Source organism: Mustela nigripes, chromosome 6 (genome assembly GCF_022355385.1).
Source record: "Mustela nigripes isolate SB6536 chromosome 6, MUSNIG.SB6536, whole genome shotgun sequence".
Lineage (NCBI taxonomy): Eukaryota > Metazoa > Chordata > Mammalia > Carnivora > Mustelidae > Mustela > Mustela nigripes.
The window spans coordinates 19387733-19410012 of NC_081562.1; the positions used below are offsets into that span (position 1 = coordinate 19387733).

At 40.6% G+C, this 22280-nt stretch overlaps 1 protein-coding gene across 2 annotated transcripts in view; it reads right to left on the reverse strand.

The window, feature by feature from the left end:
* The window catches only part of DRAM1 (DNA damage regulated autophagy modulator 1), a 38240-nt gene that overhangs the window by 11644 nt on the left and 4316 nt on the right, over window positions 1-22280 (reverse strand). For both annotated transcript variants that reach the window (XR_009404738.1, XM_059402239.1), the window contains exons 2-4: window positions 10470-10537; window positions 8925-9067; window positions 2041-2218 (exon numbers count right to left, since the gene is read on the reverse strand). Coding sequence is in view for 1 of the 2 variants with exons in the window: in XM_059402239.1 (XP_059258222.1) it covers window positions 2041-2218; window positions 8925-9067; window positions 10470-10537 (389 nt within the window). In the remaining variant the exon portion in view is untranslated. The remainder of the gene's footprint in view (window positions 1-2040; window positions 2219-8924; window positions 9068-10469; window positions 10538-22280) is intronic.

Sequence of the window (22280 nt, forward strand, 5' to 3'; positions counted from 1 at the left end):
AGCTGGGTTTCAGCTCAGGTCATGAACTCAGGGTCGTGAGGTCAAGTCCCCCATAGGGCTGAGGGGAGGGCATAGCGAGGGGTCCGCTTTAGATTATCTCTCTCTCTCTCTAAAATAAGTAAATCAATAAAATCTTTTAAAAAAATACTCAATAGGCAGGCTCAGACTATGGGTCTCAACCAAAGGAACCTGGGCTTTATGCTGAGAGTGATTTTGTGAAGGCTTGTAAAAGCTTCGGAAGCCAGGTGCAAGATGGACAGGCTTAGAAGCAAGATCCTAACCTCATCTGCGCTTCAGTTTCTTCATGAGTCAAGCGACAATGTTTCATAGAACTACGGCAGTAAGAAGAGACAAAGGCATTTTAAAGATATTAAGAAATCTTTGTAAAGAGACATAAATACCACCCTAATGCTTAGGATAAAAGAGCTTTTCATGTGGATGAATTTGTTTGAGTTAATTAATTAATTAATTTTTTTAAGATGTATTTATTTATTTATTTGACAGGAAAAACAGCAAGAAAGGGAACACAGGAGGAGGAGTGGGAGAGGGGGAGGTAGGCCTCCTGCTGAGCAGGGAGCCTGATGTGGGGTTGGATCCCAGGATTCTGGGACCATGACCTGAGTCCAAGGGGCCCCTTGAGTTAATTTAATACAGGGACATGACCTATTTCTGTTTGGGGAAGCTATCCCTTGGTGGGGCTCCTAAGAACCGCCTAGAAATGGGAACTATTTCTATGTTAAACTCTTGAGGCCTAAAATGCTTATTCTCACTAAAAATTCTCTCTGATTTTAACATCTAGAGATGTGCCTCTCAAGTTGGAAGCAAGAAAAGGTTTCCTACACCAAGAAACTGGCTTTAACACTTCAAACAATGATACTATAAATTTTGCAACTAACACAAGCTAAAAGTTTTAAGTAGATATATTTGGAGAGAAACATGAATGTCTTCAAACCATAAAGAAGGAAATTGCAAATGAACTATCTTTGCAAGAAGCGCATATTTGTTTAAATTTCTCAACAGTAGGATTTGCTTCCTCTGCACTTAGAAATTTTCTAACTAAAAATTTCCTTCCTTAAGACAAAAAAAAAACCAAACCCACAACCATTCTTAGACTTCATATTTTGTATAGCTTCTGTTTTAAAAGAGAAACACAAAACTTACTATTTAGAAGCATATGGTACATTTTCACTCAAGCTTGCCCACTTCATACCACAACCCAATCCAGACTAACAAAGTTGCTGCTAATAAAATAGTTGCTATTTTCCTATAGTCTGACAGAATCACCATCTTTCGATGGCTCTGCAGTTTTTCTCTGATAGGACTGCAGATGGTATTGCAAAAGATGGGGAATTTTCCACATCTTGAAGACACAGCTTTTTTTTTTTTCTTCTGTTAAATACCTCTAGAAAGAAAGAAAGATCAAGCTTTCATTTCCTTCAAACAAAAACGCCCTAGTCAAAAAATTGATATTTTATTTTCACATTGTTGAATTAGAAGATGGAGTGAGATTTCATTTTGAAACTGGAATCAGTGAGAACAAGAGAAGCCTCAATGTATTTCAAATGACTTAGAAATAAATGATAAGAGTTTTTTAAAACCTCTTAACACAGACGAGTAAATTGAACTACCTAATGAATCGCCAGCGTACAGATGAGGGCAGCATAGCGGGCTCTTGGGACTTCACAGGGCAGTTACTTTAAGTACAATATCAATATTTGGTGTCTTTGACCAAGCACTACAAAGAAAAATAAATATTTCCACATGGCTTATGAAACTTTCCCTGTTGGAAAGAAAGTAAACAGACTGAAGTGTTGCCGTAAGTTTCCATGCTTCTTGCACACACTTTTCCCCCAAAGATTGTTTTGATCTAACCAGACAATGTTGAGGTATTTCCTTAACAATGTATACTTTTCTCCCAATTGTTCTTCTGAAGCATGTGGACACCCGCCCGTTAACCTTTTGCTTTTTTTTTCATGCTCTTCTGGGGGAGTGGGAGAAGGGTCAAGCCTGTGAAGACACTGACAAATATGCAAAGGATACTGGGGACCACGGCTGCACAGGAAATGGCAGAGATGGCCAACCGCACATGGCACGTGGACAGGCTGTTCCACTGGGGACATGATTTGTAAGAGATGATGGACTGCAGGAGCGTGTAGACCACACCGCAGACAAAAGCCAAAAGGGCGCCGCCATCGTGGACCACGGGGACAGCTAACTCCTGGAGAGAGAGTCACAAACAGCTGTTACTCTGCGCGAGTCTGCACACAGCAAGACCCACGCCCCCACCCACGCTGGGCTACTCATTGCCACAGTCATCACAGATGCACCCACCTCTCCTTGGAAAATGTGAGAAGATTACCAAGAGAAATGCCTTCCAGACCCTAATGCAAATGCTCTTATTGTTCCACAGCAAATGTGAGCACACTGGACAGGGACAGAGCGATGTCTGCCTCAGAGGTGGGAGAACTGAGTATCGTGGGCTTTGGAGTCTGGCAGAACTGGATGAAAAATTTCCACTCTGCCACTGGGCTCTGTGACCTCAGTTTATAACCTCAATTTCTGTACCTGTAAAATGGGCATAATAATTTCTGCCTTGCCGTTTTGCACTGAAGATTGTATGATGAATTTCATTTGAAAGTATACAACTGGTTCCATGAACACGCCGAGTGTGGCTTAGAGTTTTCAGGCTCCTTGGTCCTCAATAATCTGTCTTCCCCCAGGCAGGCCACATGCACACACAAATCTAAGTAAACACACTGCTCTTGCCATGCAAAGGCAGATTCAAGTCAAGGCCCTGCCCCCCTATCCTCTAACCAGCCATTTCAACCAGAAGGCACCCGTACACCCCGTCTAGGCTCAGAATCTGGTATTGCTTACTACTATGCTCATGATGGACCATTCAAAGAGCTCACTTTAGGCTCCTTCCAAATGTGCAATGGGCACCGACCTTCTGGTAATAACAGTGATGTTGGACTGAACAATGGAGTCTCTGCCCGAACTTGAAAATGTGAGCTTTGCAAGGGGACAAGTTAAAGTATTATCCAAGAGACGCTGGTTTGGGCTCCAGACCCTTACTGAACCCAACTCACTATCCATACCCTGTCCCTCCCAGATTTTCTTTGACCTGAGCCACCCAGGTGTTCTCCATCTGCTCACAAATATCAAATCTTTAATGTCCACAGGGAAAGGAAGATTAAAAAAAAAAAAAAAAAAAAACCTTTCAAACTTCTTTCTTTTTTTGTAAGATTTTACTTATTTATCTGACAGAGAGAGAGAAAAAAGAGCACAAACAGGGGGAGCAGCAGGCAAAAGGAGAAGCAGGCTCCCCACTGAGCAAGGAGCCTGAGGCAGGGCTTAATGCCAGGACCAGGGATCATGACCTGAGCTGAAGGCAAACGCTTAACTGATTGAGTCACCCAGCTTGATCCCAGGACCCTGGGTCAAACTTCTTTTCTCTTTTTTTTAATGATTTTACTTATTTTATTTATTTGACAGAGACAGACAGAGCAAGAGAGGGAAATAAGCAGGGGAAGTGGGAGAGGGAGAAGCAGGCCTCCCGCCAAGCAGGGAGCCCGATGCAGGGCTCAATCCCAGGACCCTGAGATCACGAGGGTTGTGGGTTATTGTTAAGCTGTCAAACTTATGTTCTAAGGAAACTTATTTCTGGAATCAAACCTCGCAACAATGGGGAAAATCCACTGCTTGATTTCTGTTCTAATAAAATAAGGCTGTATTAACATTCTACAACATGTAATATCAATTGCTCACTTATTAGGTATAGATTCTGTATTCCCAGGATACTTAACAGGGGCATATAGATTTAGGAAAATTACATATGATAAATAAAATACATTCTATGCCCTTTAAAATATTTGTATGTCTTTAAGTACTTAAGGAGTTAAAAAAAAATCACTGAACTATACACTTAAAAATGGTTAAGATGGCCAATTTATTAAAAAGATATTATTTATGGGCGCCTGGGTGGCTCAGTGGGCCAATTTATTAAAAAGATATTATTTATGGGCGCCTGGGTGGCTCAGTGGGTTCGGCTCGGGTCATGATCTCAGGGTCCTGGGATCGAGTCCCGCGTGGGGCTCTCTGCTCAGCAGGGAGCCTGCTTTTCTTTCTCTCTCTCTCTCTCTCTCTCTGCCTCTCCGTCTACTTGTGATCTCTGTCAAAAAAATAAAATCTAAAAAAAAGATATTATTTATTTATTGGAGAGTGAGACAGAGTAAGCCTGAGGGTGCGAGGGAAAAGGGTAAGAAGCAGGATTCCTGCTCAGCAGGGAGGCCCACACAGGGCTCGATCCCAGGACCCTGAGCCAAAGGCGGATGCTTAACCAACTGAGCCCCCAGGCACCCCTCCGATGATCAATTTTATGTTATATATGTACTTTACTACAATGAAAAATAGCAATAATTCAAAGGAAATGAAATCACTATCTCAAAAAAACAACTGCACCCCCATGTTCACTACAGCATTATTTACAATAGGCAAGACATAGAAACAACCTGAGTTTCTGTCAAGGGACAACCGGATAATGAAAATGTGAAACACACACACAGATTATTATTCGCCCATGAAAAAGAAAAAAAATCTTGCCATTTGTGACAACATAGGTGGATGCTGAGGGCATTATGCTAAGTGAAATGAGTCAGACAGAGAAAGGCAAATACTGTATGATCTCACTTAGATGTGGAATCTTAAAAAAAAAATGAAAAACTGAACTTATTGATACAAAAAACAGATCAGTGGTTGTCAGAGGTGAGAGGTAGGGGGTGGGGATGGAGAATGTGGGAAAGATCAAAAGACTGAGCTTCCAGATATAAGGTCTGAAGATGTAACATAAGAGTGTGGTGACCACAGTTAACAATGCCATATTTTATATTTGAAACTTGGTAAGAGAGTAAATTTTAAAAGTTGTCATCACAAGAAAAAAAAAAAACTGTAACTATGTGAGGTGATGTATGTTAATGAGCTTATTGTGATCATTTTGCAATATCTACATGTATCAAATCACTATGTTACATACCTTAGACTAACACAAGTTTATATGTCAAAGACACCTCAGTAAAATGGGGGAAAAATTATTAAGCCAACAGCATTACACCAAATATAAAACCAATATTAAACCAATAAAATAAAAGAATGAAAACACAGATCTTTTCCCCCCCTTTGAATGTTAGGCACATTTGGGCAAAGGAAAAGGAACAAAAGGCAAGGCAACCTCTGCTAATGAGTCATTTTCAGGAATAACGTTCTGAGATTCTTGATGTTTTCCACAGGCTTTTTTTTTTTTTTTTACACTAAGTAAATTAACATCCTGAATGTATATACTCTGTTTCCTCCAAATGCACAATCAGGGAATTTGCTTCCTTAACCTTCTCTGATCCAACATACCCTTTAGTATTTCCATCTGCAAATTCACGACCCCCACATTAACCCTGACATTATTGGATCAGAAGGTTCTTGAGTCAGCAGGAGTTGTATTTGCCTGTGCTTTTCCCCTGTATATGCTCTCTCATCATAGATGTCTTTTCGAGGGGAAATGATTCTTAGATCAGACATGAATTTTGGATAGAGGATAAAAATGAAAACCCAGCACCCTTTTTGGATCTTTTTTTCAAAAGTCTGTTAATTTAGAAGATAGTAAAAAGAAACCGAGAGTACTGCAAGGGTTAAACCTTGGAAAACTTCTTGAAGGAAAGTAAAGCATTGAGAAAGGTTGGTGGGGACACACCAGGATACAGCTCAGGATACAGCTCTTGGAACATCTGATGAGTGCAATTTGGTCCTACTCAAGAACCACCCCCACCCCCCAACCCCTCACACCCCTCCCCCCACTCCCCTCTCACTCCTCCCCACCCCAAGACAGCCGGAGCTCTCTTGGCCGCACACATCCAGTTCCTGGGAAAGGAACAGCTCAGAGTTGGTTTGCTCAGGGCATGTTGGAAAGGAATTACAGGATATCAAAAAAGGAAGTTGTAAAGATTTATTTATGGGAACAATGACAAGGCAAACACTGTGCTCTCAGGAAAGTTTAAGATCCTATTTCTGGTTTTTGTTAAGATGTAATCACTTCATAGAATCCTTAAAGAGAACCACAAGTTTGATGAATCTGACTTCCAAGTGTTCTTTATAACATCTGCCCTTTCTGGTTTAAAAGCTGACAACTTTTCTGCTCATCCCGCGAGTTATTTGGAGAATAAGGTGATAGGATTTCATGTACCATATACTCTTACCCACTGAATAATTCATATCCACCATCTACAAACAATTATATCGTTCCACGTCTTCCCCTTGCCTCTCCAATTCCATTTTCCTTCCCGCCATGCTTTCCGGTACTAGAACTGTGAATTGTGTACTTGATTTTTTTCTTTCAGAGGTTTCCCCATTCTGGCATTGAAATTAACTCTTTTCCCACAGGTTCTAGACAGATGACTTCAATTCAAGGTCCACTTCTGCCTTTCTGTGCTCATACAATCTTGGGCAAGTATGAAGCCCTCTGGGCCTCCATTTCTCCACTGGCAAATGAGGAAAATACTATCACCTGACTTCTAAGGTCCTTACTGGGATGATAGAAGTTAAAGCATTGAATGTTTTCATAAATTCTGCCCCATAGGAAATTTTCAATAAATTGGTTGTCATGAAAAACCAAATGCATGCAATCATAAAATAGAGAGTCTCCGGCATGTGACCGATGTCACCTGCACCCATGTGTTACAGCCTCTGTCTTATTTCACCATAAAGGGACCATGAGGGTAGGAAAGTGAAATGGAGCCAGAAGCAAATCTATTCTCACAGTGTCCTCCCTGAAGCCCTGTATACTTGCTCCAGGGAGGCTACAACTCTGCCTCTCCCCCTTTCTACCTTTCAGTGTTAACAAGGAAACAGTAATTGTGGATTTATGACATTCAAAAATTAAAACTTGTGGGGCGCCTGGGTGGCTCAGTTGGGACTCTTGATTTAGGCCCAGGTCATGATCTCAGGGTCGTGGGACTGAGCCTTGCCTGGAGCCTGCTTGAGATTCTCTCTCTCCCTCTCCCTCTGCACCACCTGCACCCCCGCACCCAATCTTTCTCCCTGATGAAAAGAAAAGAAGAAAAAGGAGAAAAGAAAAAAAGAAAACCCGTTAGCCCAGAGACCCAAGAGTCCATCCCTGCCCTGTGGGTGGTCCTGGAGAAATGGTGCCCTGTAAGGAACGGTGTCTGCCACGTCACCCCACACAACCCGGCACGGAGTTTCCCAGAGACCTGTACTATGTCCCCTATGGACGATGGCAGCCCCCCAGCAAAGGCGATTCTATGAGGGCACATGTGCAGGTGGGACAGACCCTTCTGACAGTGACTCTCCTGACTTCATGCAGGAGGCTTCAGACAGGCACAGGCACTAGCAGCTGGATGGAAAGCACATGATACCTGTGGAGGCCCAAGGTTATTACCCTCGCGGATCAATACCAAGTGCAGTGCCCGAGCTGCGGCTTCAGCCAGGGTACCTATGCTCTAGCAGCTGGCTGGCGGCCAAGGAGGACACCTTTTTGTGAAAATAAGCAACACATAAGATCAACCTGCTTCTGGTGGGGAAAAAAGTTACAGGGGTCCTCCTGGGCTGAACCAAAAGTCCTCCTGCTGGAACTCCCTTTGTGCTACCACAAAGAAACAACAGTGGCAGAGAGAGAGAGATGCCTGGTGGCTCAGCTGGTCAAGTCAGCCTTCCGCTCAGGTCAGAATGTCAGGGTCCCCGGATCGAGTCCCGGGTGAGCTCCTTGCTCAGCAGGGAGACTGCTTCTTTCCCGGCTCCTCCCCACTGCTTGTGTGTCTTTCTCTCTCTGACAGATAAATAAAATCTTTAAAAAACAAATAAACAAAAACAAACAAACAAACAACAACAAAAACATAGCAGTAGAGAGAGCAAGACCAGCGCAGTGTTAGCCTGTAATGGTGACGGCCACGGTGGCTGTCACCTATGGCAGTTAGTGATGGTTACTGTGCATCAGCTCCTGGAATCCTCACTAGCCCTAGGAGGGAAGGACTATTATAACTAGTACAAATGTAAAATGCAATAAATATTTTTAAAATATTGCATAATCTCTCCCAAGACAGACAATTCCCATGCTTTCCTGAAAGAGACCTCAGGATGAACAGGAGTCCACTAGTTATAATAAAATACGAGTTAGAATAAAATAAGCACAGTAAGTAAAACCGCACAGTAAGAATTTATCTGGCAGATTCCACAGGAGTCACCGTAGAAGCTAATTTGCTCCACTGGGGCCCTATTTTGTCCCTGTAATGAATGAGTTGAGTAACGCTGCGTAAACGATTTCACCCCCATTACCTATCTCCTCACCTGCCAAAGGAAGAGATCACATGCCGTTTTGGGAGTTGGTAAAACACACATGCTCATGCACACAAATATTTTCACACTTTTTTTTTTTTAAGAATTTTATTTATTTATCTGAGAGAGAGAGAGTGCGCACTCAAGCGGGGAGAGGAGCAGAGGGAGAGGGACAGAGCTGAGCTGAGCATGGAGCTCGATGCAGGCTCCGTCTCAGGACTCTTGAGATCATGCCCTGAGCCGAAATCGAGAGTAGAGGCTCAACCCTCTGAGCCACCCAGGTGCCCCAAATGTTTTCACACTTTTAATGAAACAATGACTCAAGTCGCTCTCCCAACCCGACAACCATGTTAATAAACATGGAGCAAAATACACTTTCTCATAACCCTGCAAACATGCACCCCGCCTCTCCCAGTAAGCACTGACTTACAAATGAGAAAGATATGTTTCTAAGAAGCAAACTATCCCAACTTTTCTAAAGGCATCAACTACTTGATACTGACACAGGCATTCCTCTCGTGTTCTTGCTTCTCTCCTCCAGACACACATACTCCGTCATCCCCAAGAACACAACCCACCTCAGGACATACCTGGAAATTGGCTACAATGCCCATTCCAATACATCCCACCAGTCCAAGAACTAGCGACACCAAGTTAAAAACAGGTGTGCTGAAATAGCTGGTTTGGTTTTGCTTCTCTACTATTTTGTATCTTGTGTACATGGTGGCTGCCCCTGAAAAAGAAAGGGACTTTGATGAATTTTTATTATTTGACCTTTTAGAATGAAAACACAGGAAAAGTTTTGCTTTGCTTTTGTAAAGTCTGCATTTCAATTTCCTAACTGCCAAAGTCTCCCACTCACCCACCCAGTCCTTCCTCACTCCTTCTTACTTTCTCCTAAGTGTGATGGACACACACACACACACACACACACACACACTCCAACTTGCCCTTTTATCCTTTTCACATAAATGCTACTGTGCATGGATTCTGTGACTTGCTTTTTTTCACATAAAGGAAATCACCATGGAGAGCTTACCATGTCAGTACAAATAAATCTACTTCATTGTTTTTAGGGTTCTCTTCATGGTATACATTTCATCATTTCCCTAATATTGGACTTCTACACTGTCTCTATGTTTTCACTATTACAAACAATGCTCCATGATGAGTACACAAGTCCTTGGCACGCTTTCAGAATGCTTCTGGAAGACAAATCCCTAGAAGTAATATTACTGGAGCAAAAACTATGCACAATCAAAATGCCAAGAAGTATCTACAAATTGTTCCAACACTGTATTGTAGCATTTATACTCTCACAGCAGAGTTGGAAAGCAACTGCTGCATGCCCTTGTCTCTTTAATTATTGCTAATCCAATGAATGAGAAATGGCAACCTGTTGGCTTAATTTGCATTTCTCTGGTGGTTAGTGAGACTGAGCAGCTTTCAGTATGTCTGCTGGTCATCTGCATTTCTTCTTCTGAAAACTGCATTCAAATTTTTTCCGATTTCTCTCGTAAGTTTGTCTATTTGTTTTTAAGTTGCAGTTGTTTGTTTACACATAATGCACATTTGTCTACTGTCTGCTAGAAATATTACAAATTTTCTCCTGGTCCATCTTCAGCTTTGTTTTTGCATGTTTCATCATTTAGAAGTTTTCCATGTTTTTAATCTACTAAATCTGTCAATGCCTTACTGTTTAGCTTCTGGGTTTTGTGTAAGTTTATCCCTCTGCCTCTCCTCCCACTTGTGTGCCTGCACCCTCACACACACACTCTCTCTAATAAATAAATAAATCTTTAAAAAAATTATACACCCCAAGAGCGAACCCTAATGTAAACTATGGACTTTGGGTGATGAGGACATGTAAGTGTAGGCTCATCAGCTGTAACAAATGTACAACTCTGGTAGGGGATGATGATAGTTACGGGGTGGGGGACACTGGGTAGGGGCCAGGGCATATATGAGAGATCTCTACCTTTTGCTCAATTTGGCTGTGAACATAAAACTGTTTTGAAAAATAAAGCCTGCTAAAAAAAATAACAAAAAATTATATACAAACTCCAAACAACACATTTCGCTTCACTTTAGACTACGAATTTTTCATTTATTTATAATTATTATTGTGTACTTACCAAGAAATGCAGAGAAGTTTATCATAAATCCAAAAATCCCACTCTCTGGAGGTGTTGTTCCTGTATCACTGGCAAAGAGAAATGTCCAAATTATTAAAAGGGAATTCTGTTCAGACCCTTGGGAGGCATATATCTGGCAATTTTAATATGATGGTTCTTCTGGGTGTTTAGCCACTCTGAATTCCAAAGACTTGGTCTGATTTTACTCTAACATATTTTCATTTTGGCTCTGAAAAATCTTAAACTCATTTTTCTACCATGAGAAATTACATTTAAATCTTTCCATTGTAAAAAGCTAGGAAATATTTAAAGTGAATGATTGTGGTGTTTCTCAAATGATAGAGCCCAATAAACTTGATGTGTTTATTCTCATTAAGAATTCAGTGTGAGGGGCGCCGGGTGGCTCAGTGGGTTAAGCAGCTGCCTTCGGATCAGATCATGATCTCAGGGTCCTGGGATAGAGCCCTGCATCGGGCTCTCTGCTCAGCGGGGAGCCTGCCCCCCCCCCTTTGCCTGCCTCTCCGCCTGCTTGTGATCTCTGTCAAACAAATAAATAAATTCTTAAAAAAAAAAAAATTCAGTGTGATGGGGCACCTGGGTGGCTCAGTCCTTAAGCATGTGCCTTCGGCTCTAGTCATGATCCCAGAGTCCTGGGATCCAGCCCCACATCGGGCTCCCTGAGGGGGGAAGCCTGCTTCTCCCTCTCCCACTCCCCTGCTTGTGTTCCCTCTCTCACTGTGTCTCTCTCTGTGTCAAATAAATAAATAAAACCTTAAAAGAAAGAAAAAGAATTGAATGGGGGGGGAGTCTAAAAACAAGTTTGAAAAAGCAACTATTTGTTTTTTAAATATACATAGACACATAATTTAATTTTTTTAATAATTTGATTTATCCACAAGAGTTTCCACTGCTGACAATAGGATGGTAGGGAACTGAGCAATACCGTTGATGCCTAGTAGAACTTTATGAAAACAATAGGGTATCAGGTATATGATAAAGTATTTTAACAAGAAATAGTTTCTACAAGACAAGTTTCTGTTGCAGTTAATCAATTCATTAGTTAAATGAGCTGGGAAAAAAAATAATTAAATGAGAAAGTAGTGTTTGATGTGTTGTTTTCTACTCATTCATACCAAGGTTTACATTTTTACATAATCACGTTGCTCCCATAAAGCATTAGTTTAAAGCTGATGGCCAAAGAGTTCTCAATGTGAAACAATTCATACCCGTTCTTAAGTGTTTCCCCATTTTAAAACAGCTCTGAAATTTAAGTACTGAAACACTGATCATGTTGAAGAGGCATACTTCAAGTGATCTCAGGAATTCCATGAGAAGCCCATTGTGCAGAACACAACAGGAGTCTTTTGGTTTTATGTACACTTAATATTTGAAGAGCATAAGGCTGCCCCTTACAGCAAACACTTCTATTCCTATTTCAGTCAGTGGCATTTGCACCTGTAAGAATCTGAAGGCCTTCGAATTTCACGTTATCATTTCTCCTACAAATAACCATTTTTCTCCCCAAAGAAGTGTTGAGGAGGAAAAGGCTACACAAGGTGTGGGATGTCTTTCTGAACACAATATGGGGAAGAGGAGGGGACAGGAACCAGAAATGGAGAAAGGCAGAGACAGCTTTTACCCTCAGGAGGAATTTTGCCCAAAGATTAAATCTCACATAGAAATCAAGCCTTCTGTTCTTGGCCTCGGGATATAAAAAGGCAGCTTCCAGGTGAGTCATGCAAGAGTACTTGTGATCACGGGCCCGAGAGCACCTGCCACATGCCAGGGAGATTGTTTGCTTATTTGTGGATAAAGGAAGGAAATGGAAGGGTGAGGATATTTATGGGAACAGGTAAGTAATAGGTAAGTAATTGGAGGGAAGAAGATGCCCTGACAGGAAATAAGCTGACCAGACTCTGAAACTATCTGCCCATGGATAGCAAAGCAGGACATATGTCAAGGGCCCAGATGTACAGTCCCATGACATCAAACATGTGATCTGCAAGCTCGGAATTTTAGGGTCGTGCTTTATTCTTCTTTATCTGTACATTTAAAACCATATAGGGTGCCTGGTTGCCTCAGGCTGGTAAGCATCTGACTTCCACTCAGGTCATGGTCTCAGGGTCCAGGATCTAGACTCAGTTCAGGTTTCCCTGCACAGCGGGGAGTCTGCTTGTCCTTCTCCCTCTACCCCTCCCCCTGCTAATGCTGTCTGTCTCCTTCTCCCTCTCTCTCTCTCAAATAAATAAATAAAATCTTAAAACATAACAATAATAAAAAATTAAAATAAAATAAAACCATGCAGGCAGAATCAAAAATACTTTGTAAATAGCCATTCCATATCTATTTGTTGAATGACTCGGTACTAGCAATTAAAAAAAAGGGGGGCGCCCGGGTGGCTCAGTGGGTTAAGCCGCTGCCTTTGGCTCAGGTCATGATCTCAGGGTCCTGGGATCAAGTCCCGCATCGGGCTCTCTGCTCAGCAGGAAGCCTCCGTCCCTCTATCTCTCTCTCTCTGCTTGCCTCTCCGTCTACTTGTGATCTCTCTCTGTCAAATAAATGAATTAAATATTTAAAAAAAACAAAGCACACCTAGTAATATCAGTTATTGAGCATTTACTACATACCAGGCACTGTTAGGTGGTTACCCTACATCATTTCATTTTACTCTCACAACCTTGAGGACTTATTGCAACCCCATTTTAATAAGGAAGGGAGTGGTAGTAGAGAGGTTACATAATTTGTTCAAGGTCATGGGGTTATTAAAGAGATGAATCAACAGACCCAAAATGGAGTTGCTTAAGCCAAGCTGCAACTCACCAAACTGAGACTTAATGACAGTTCCAGCTCTCCTGGAAATGGAACCTTTAACCAGTCTATCAGGAATCATCTGATCAGCATTAGTTATGTAATCTGTCTGATAGGACCCTGCCCCCTGTAGGGAAAGTAAGCTTGCAGTAATCAGTTGGCTTTTTGCTGAGTACAACTTCTTGCCCTGCTCCCTTTTGCCTATAAAAGTCTTTCATTTTGTACAGTTCCTCAGAGCTCCTTTCTGTCTGTTAGACTGGATGCTGCCCAATTCATGAATCCATGAATAAAGCCAATAAAAATGTTATTTAAAAAGTTAAATTTTGGGGCACCTGGGTGGCTCAGTGGGTTAAGCCTCTGCTTTCGGCTCAGGTCATGGTCCCAGGGTCCTGGGATCGAGCCCCGCATCAGGCTCTCTGCTCAGCAGGAAGCCTGCTTCCTCCTCTCTGCCTGCTTCTCTGCCTACTTGTGATCTCTCTCTCTCTCTGTCAAATAAATAAATAAAATCTTAAAAAAAAAAAGTTAAATTTTGTTGTTAACATACTCCAGATATCTGACTCCCTGGCCTCCCTGCCTCTTGTGAGCTCTAAAGAAGGCAAGAACAGAGTAGTTGGAATGACTGTGGGTAGGGTAAGAGAATGAACACTGATGGGCTGCTAAATGTTTAACAGCTAGCTCTGGAGGGAGCCTGATTGGTAGAACAGGCCAATTTCCATGGTGTAAATGCTCCCAACATGTCAAAGCTCAAGCTGCCAACATGTAGGTCGCTGAACACTGAATTGGGAAGAAATGTACAAAGTTGGTTCTCAGCTGCACTTATCAGCTGGCTCCAGCTCAGCATGGCAATGAACCACAACAGTAATGAAAAGAGATCAGCACGCCTTTCTTGTACACCAGTGTACCAGTTTACACCAAAGTGTAAACCAGGCAAGACCTCATAACTCCTCAAATGCCATAACTGAATTGTAAAATATTTTTGATAAATACTGATGATCGTAATAAATCTGATTTTCTTTCAGGCTTAGAGACTACAACACCTACCCTCAGTGCATGAGTACCAATGGGCCTACATTCCTATACTTGGCTATAACATAAGCAGTGACTATACTACAAAAATGGGGGGAAATATTACTGTTCTGCATTCATAACCAGTTGTTGGATTCAATGCAACCATCTTTTAAAAAATTTTTTTATTTGGCTCCACAAATACCATGAAATGTATCTGCCCATCAACAAAATATTTAAGAGCTACCTACTGCTGAATAGGAAGCCCGATGTGGGGCTGGATACCAGGACCCTGGAATCACGACCTGAGCTGAAGGCAGATGTTTAACTAACTGACTGAGCCACCCAGGCACCCCTTCCACAAGGATATTTAAGAAAATTTTCCATGCAGCAAATAAAGATGTGACACTTTTTAGAAGTTCTTACACAGCAAAATTAAACCATTTGAGACTACTCCCAAATAAAAAGCTTTTGCACAGGAAAGGAAACCATCAATAAACCACTTACTGAATGGGATATATCCTGTAAGTAGTTAATATTTCAAAATATATAAAGAATAAATATAAACACAAATACAAATATATATATATATATATATATATAGAGAGAGAGAGAGAGAGAGAGAGAGAGATTATATAACTCAACACCAAGGGAAAAAAATCTAATTAAAAATGGGCAGAAGACATGAATAGACAGCTTCCCAAGGAAGACATACAAATGGCCAACAAACACATGAAAAGATATTCAACATCCCTTATCATCAGGGAAATGCAAATCAAAACTACAATGAGATATTACTTCACACCTGTCAGAATGACTAGAATTAAAAAGACAAGAAATAAGTGTTGGTAAGGATGTGAAAAAAAGGAAACCCTCTTGCACTATTGGTGGGAATGTAAACTGGTGCAGCCACTGTGGAAAACAATATGGAGGTTCCTCAAAAACTTACAAATATGCACCCTATGTTTGTTGCAGCATTATTTACAATTGCCAAGATATGGAAGCAACCCAAGTGTCTACTGATCAGATAAACGAGATATGGGCTACACACACACAGGTGAATATTATTCGGCCATTAAAAGGAATGAGAGCTTGCCATTTGCAACAACACAGATGGACCTAGAAGGTATAATGCTAAGTGACACAAATAAGACAGAGAAAGACACATTCCATATGATTTCATTCATATATAGAATTTAAGAAACAAAGCAAATAAAGAAAAGAGACAAACCAAACCAAAAAACCAGACTCCTAAATACAGAGAAGAAATTGGTGGTTGCCAGAAGGGAGGTAAGTGGGGGGATGGGTGAAATAGATTAAGAGTACACTTATTTTGATAAGCACTGAGTAATGTATAGAATTGTTGAGTCACTAGAGGTGCCTGGGTGGCTCAGTGGGTTAAGCCTCTGCCTTCGGCTCAGGTCACGATCTCAGGGTCCTGGGATCGAGCCCCGCATCCGGCTCTCTGCTCAGCTGGGAGCCTGCTTCCCTCTCTCTCTTTCTGCCTGCCTCTCTGCCTACTTGTGATCTCTGTCAAATAAATAAATAAAATCTTAAAAAAAAAAAAAAAAGAACTGTTGAGTCACTATACTGTACACCTGAAACTAGTATGACACTGTATGTTAATACTTTAATTAAAAAAAAAAAAAAAAGAATAGCAGTGGTTGCCCATTATCATCAATAAAAACGAAACGGCTCTTTTACCTTAAAATGTTCTTTTAAGTCTTTCAGTCTCTGAGCTAATATGTTACATCATTAATAAATATCACATCACGTCTTCTGCCTGACATTGGATTCCAGATGAGCACAACACCCAGGGGCTACCAAGCTGTAGATAGACTCCTTTTATTTTTATTTTTTAAAGCTCAAACTAAATGATCTCACTGTGCAAAGGCAGAGGTAGTAGTATTTGGTTGGCATAGCTATACTTGGGTGCTTATTCAGGAAACTGGAGAATGAGTAAGAGGTGAAACTAATTGCTTCCCAGCCTTGCAAAAGAGTCTCCCCACCCAACTCCCACCACATGATTCTGTACCATACGGCTTAAGCAACGTGGTTCTGGCCCCGCCCCATCCCCCCCACCCCTGCTACCTCCTCACTTGCCTCCTTATAAATAACACACTTCTTGGAAACTGCAACAGAGATAGGAAGTAATTTTTCATTTGCATGTGTCTCAGAAGCTGTTGAGGCTGTTGTTCATAGATAGTTGTTTCTAGGGTTGGATTGTGTTTAGGAAATCGAATTACATCTGTATTTCCTGCACTTATATATCTACAAACTAAGTTCACCATGGAAAATTCCAAGTTGTCTAACATCCTTCTCCATACTAATTTATGATTTTACACCAGTGCATAATCATTTGATGCTCAAAGGAATGAAAACAATGCAAAGAAGACCTACATGATAATATAAGCTTGATGGAATGCTATTCTCTAAATCACTAGATACAAGTAATTTTATCATTCCAAAGCCTGGAGTCATGGCTTATGGGGGAGGGTGGGTCCGACAAGCTGACAGTATGCAAAATTATCTGCTTGCCCAGACTGAGGTTTTTTAGATTGTCCTAAAATTCTGGACCCATTGCTTGGAAAAATTAATTAGGACTTAGAACCTGAAGACACTGAATGTACCAAAATAAGGGAGACTGTTATTTCCTTTATCTTCACAATATTTACATATAATAAACGGAAGGGAAGAAGTATGATAATAAAAAGCCATTATACTTTATTAGATACTTTTAATTAGGGTTAAGTTTTTGGCAGCTCCATTTGCTGATGACTCTCCTGAAGTGGGAAGCACCATATATATAGCTATATCAACCTTTTTTAAACTTAAACTTAAATAATTTCCTACTCATAAATGCAAACAACTCACTCCATTCTCACCCCACCTATATGCAAATTGCCCCCCCCCCTTCTATCAGTCCAAGTTCCCTCTTTGTTCACAAAAAGAAAAAAAAAATTGGCAGGGGTGGCAGGTTGGTGGGCAGAGTAAGAGAGAGAATCTCAAGCAGCCTCCACACCCAGCAGGGAGCCCGACACCAGGTTAGGTCCCACAACCCTGAGGTCATGACCCAAGCCAAAATCAAGAGTCAGGTGCTTAATTGACTGAGCCGCCCAGGTGTCCCAACAACTTTTTTTCTTAATTGTTAAGTGTTGGAAACTGTGCCAGGTGATGGGGACACAAAGACAAAAAGACAACTCACTAGCCTTCAAGAAGCTTAATATCTAACACAAAATTCAAGGATCTGTTGACTCAATACATAGTTACTGGCTGCCTTCAACACAACCTAGGCATGGCGAATGTAGTGACAGGTAACACAGAAAAAGCCTCTCCTTCATGGACCTTCTAATCTGTGGAGGGCAATATAAAAAAAGAGTCCAGCATGACGAATGCTGTGAAGAAAAGGTAAGTTGGATACAGGACTCAGAGAAGGGTGAGCCACCCGCTTGAGACAGGGTACTCTGGGAAGTGGACTTGAACAGACATCTGGATGAGGAGGAATATTTGGACCAGGAAATTTACAAGCAGAGGAACAGCAAAGTCAAAGGCCTTAAGGTGGCAATGTATCAGAGGAACTGTAAGGAAGCGGGTGTGGCCGGAGAAGAGTGAGCAAGAGAGAGAGAGAGAGTGTCTTGTGTGTGTATGTGCACGCTCATATGCGCACAGATGGGGAGAGGAGTTCGGGGGAGCCCCAGGGTCATGGTGAGGACTCTGAATGTCATTCTGAGATGATAGGAAGCCGTTGAGGGCTAAGCATTGGGAAGTGATACGAAGTTGATTGATGTTTTTACAGAATGTTGTGAAAAGGCTGTAGAAAGGCAAGCGTGGACCAATGAGAGACGGTTAGGAAGCTATTTCAGTAGTTTGTCAAGAGATGACAGCGGCTGGGGCCACGGTGGTAATGAAGCCGGAGGTGATAAGAGGGCACATTTAGAAAGTTTTCTGAGAGAAGTCTCTAGAAAACCAACCCCGCTTGGACTACGGCTGCTAATATTACAAAAGAAATTTTAAAATTAACATTTCCTCAGCCCTTACGCTCAGCCAGGCACATCTTACTTGGTCTTCACAACTTTGTAAAGCAAGTACTTAGTGTATCTTCATCCTAAAGATGAGGAAATGGAGTCGTAGAAAAGTAATTCGCTCAAGGCCACAGGCTGTACATGGCAAAGCCAATCCACCTAGAGTTGTCTGATTTCAATGGACACAACTTAGAAACTCTTCCCTGCTGTGCTATTTTACATTTCTTTTTATGAAAACATATTATTTCCATGTGAGTTTGAAGTGCTATGTAACTACAGCCAGGTTCGCATCTGGAACCATAGTAAGATGTCCTGGCAAGAACTGTGTCTATAACACAGATACCTGAGGGACTGAAATGCAATTACTGTCAGGTAAGGAGGACCCCTGAGTAGAGCACTCTTTTTTTTTTTTAAGTTGAAATTAAGACCTTATATTTAAAAACTGTCAGTCTTGCAACAGACTTTTGAGCAATACTCTGTCTTTTTAGAAGTAGGAATAACTGAAGAAAAACATTCCCAATTTTATTTTTCTTGAAAAAAAATTTATGTAATCCAATGACAATGGAAAATTTAAACAGAGGAGAAATTACACATATTTATAGTTGACTCAGAAACCAAATAACACTGCATCTGTCACCTCAATTAATTTTTGAGCTGTGAAAGTTTGGGATCTTCAATTTTCTTATTTTGCATTTCTTAGGATTAACTAATTTGGATAATTTTTTTTTTTTTGAAGAAAATGTGAAGCTCTAAATTTTCATTTCAAGGATGATACTTTTCTAGCTAAAAGTTTTCGACGGCAAAGCTCACCTTTTCATCCTTATGATACAGTGGTTTAGAGATACTATGAAGTAATAATCAACCCATTGTTTTCTTTAATTTTAGGCAGTTAACATACAGTGCAATATTACTGTCTTCTGGAGTAGAATTCAGTGATTGATCACTTACAGACAACGCTCAGTGCTCATCAGAACAAGTGCTCTCCTTATACCCATCCCCCATCCAGCCCCTCTCCCCCCGACCTCCCACCACGAACCCTCAGTTTGTTCTCTATCATTAAGAGTTTCTTATGGTGGGACATTGTCATAATATGGGGGTAAATGATGAAATGCAGGCATCAACACTGTATGTGACATGGTCTTAATAGTATAAAAAATGTTTATCAAAATGCTCACATATAAACTTACATATACCTTACATGAGGTGATAGGTATTATATGAGGGATGAGGTATTATATGGATTGTACCGATGAACCCTGGGCACTTTGTATCCCTGCTCATATATATTAGATATAATTGAGTCACTACGTAAATAGAGTCCAAAACTAAGCAAATCACGCCAATAATATTGGATATAGTTGTAGAAAGTTGAGATTTGAAATACGCATTTTTTGTTTCTGTATTTCTGACCTTTTCTCTATGATTATTACATTTTTATTTTAAAACTGTAAAATATACCTTCACAAGTTATTGTTACTGGAAAACTGCATATTTGTAACAAAACAAACAGAAGTGAAAAAAGTATGATCCAAAATAGATAAGGGGATCGAGAGATACAAAATTCCAGTTACAAAATAAATAAGTCACAGAGATGAAAAGTATAGCACAGGGAATAGAGTCAATAATATTGTAATAATGTTTGGTGACAGATGATGACTACACTTACCTGATGAACATGGGAGTAATATGCAGAATCATTGAATGACTAGATTATACAGCTGAAACTAACGTAACACCTCACTAAATAAATAAATAAATACATACATTTAAAATAATATGTAGGAGTGAACCCAATTTTATAAACACATATATGTAAATACAAACGTGGAAATGTATTAGTATATAAACATGTAAAATTTGTATGAACATGTAAAGAAATAAGAAATCCCTAGGATTCCTAGGATGTTGGGTTCAGGTTTACCATTTATTTCTACACTATAGTTCTTCATTTTCTAAAAAAAAAAAAAAAAAGTTTCTTATGGCTTGTTTCCCTCTCTCCTTTTCTTCTTTCCCCTTCCCGTATAATCATCTGCTTTCTTTCTTAAATGCCACATATGAGTGAGATCATATGGTATATTTGTCTTTCTCTGACTGACTTATTTCACTTGGCATAATATACTTCAGCTCCATCTATGTCATTGCAAATGGCAAGATTTCATTCTTTTTGATGGCTGAGTAATTTTCCATTGTGTATATATACTGGATCTTCTTTATCCATTCATCAGTTGATGCATATCTGGGCTGCTTCCATAGTTTGGCTATTGTTGACAATCTGCTATAAATATCTGGACCCCACAATTACGGCTGAAATGGAAGCAAAAATCACAATTGCCTGAAATGCAATGTAGTTAGTAATCAAAAAAGTTGGTTAAGGCAGACGTCATCAAAAATTAGGTGGATACAAAGAAAAATTATGTGGCTACATACACCAACAAGCAAATAAATGTATGCACATTCATTTGCCTACCTGTTGATGGGGCCAAGGCCGTTATGTGAGTACCAGTCCACTGTGTGTCTCCCTGGTATATAAACCACATCTACTTTGAATGATCTCATTTCTAGTTTTGGGTTCTTTAAAGTGGAAGGGAATATTAAAGATACTTTTGAAGCAATCTGAGTGCAGAATCCTTCTAGTTTTTTTAATTGCTTTTTGTTAGTCTTTACATTTGTCATAAACACTGCAATTTTTGACAACGGTCTCTTTTGAATCTTCTTAAAGCATTCAACAGAGTTTTCTTTAAAATTACAATTCTTTTTTTGCATTCACAGATCCACAGTTTATGTACAGTGAGTTAAATCACATAATTACAATTAAAAAAAATACAACTGGCATAAACACATTTGGGAACAAACACAGCTGACACTGGATAAGCGTACAAAGAAACAGGTGAGAGAAGACAGCAAGCAGCCCAGAGTGGCCAGTGCTGGGAGAGGCTGTTAGGGACCACGGGCTTCAGTCAGTGTATTTTTGAGAGAATGAGGTTAGCAGTTAATTCAGCAAGTTGATTGAAACTGATTAAGAAAACTTCTACTGGGACGCCTGGGTGGCTCAGTTGGTTAAGCGGCTGCCTTCGGCTCAGGTCATGATCCCAGCGTCCTCTGCCTTCCATTCTGTCTGCCTGTGCTCGCTCTCACTTGCTCTCTCTCTGACAAATAAATAAATAAAATCTTTAAAAAAAAAAAGAAAAGAAAAGAAAACTTCTACTATAGGGGCACCTGGCTGGCTCGATGGATAGAGCATGAAACTCTTGATCTTGGGGTTGTGAATTCAAGTCCCATTTTGGGTGTAAAGATTACTTAAAAAATAAAATTAAAAAGAAAATTTGTGCTATAATCACAAATAAACTGATTACTTATGAAATTAGCCCTCAACCAAACGTCTTTTCCTACTTAAGCCTAGCATCTATACAGACCAAGGTGGACTGGTCCTTTGATAATACAAATGCTTACAGAGAACTTGTGTTCTTGCACCAGGGTGTGAATGAGTTCTAAGTGAGTTCACACGATAATTCCTGAGGGATGTGCTATCACTGACCCATAGAAAAGCAGAAATAAGTAACCTGCCCAAGGTCCTACAGCGAGGGCACTCGGTGGAATTGTATTCTAACCAAAGTTACCTGCTCCAAAGTTGATACCTTGATTCACCACGATGGATAATATCCAACAATGTAAGTCAAATGGACTACACAGTGAGGCTGCAAATCTCATAAAACATGCAGAATTTCATGAAGCCGACAGGTGGTGTTGGAGAACAGCTGGAACGGGGCAGCCCAAGTTAATGAACAGTGAACCCTGGCAGAATCAGTTAATAACTGACGGGAACCTGACAAGATTAACAGAACACTTAACAAAAGCAGGCCCATCAGGCATAACCTATCTTAGCATTCAACCAATATTTACTAAGCAACTACTAGCTGTCTGGCACGGTCATAAATGCAAGGGATGCAGCAGTGAACACACCCTAAATCTCTAGCCT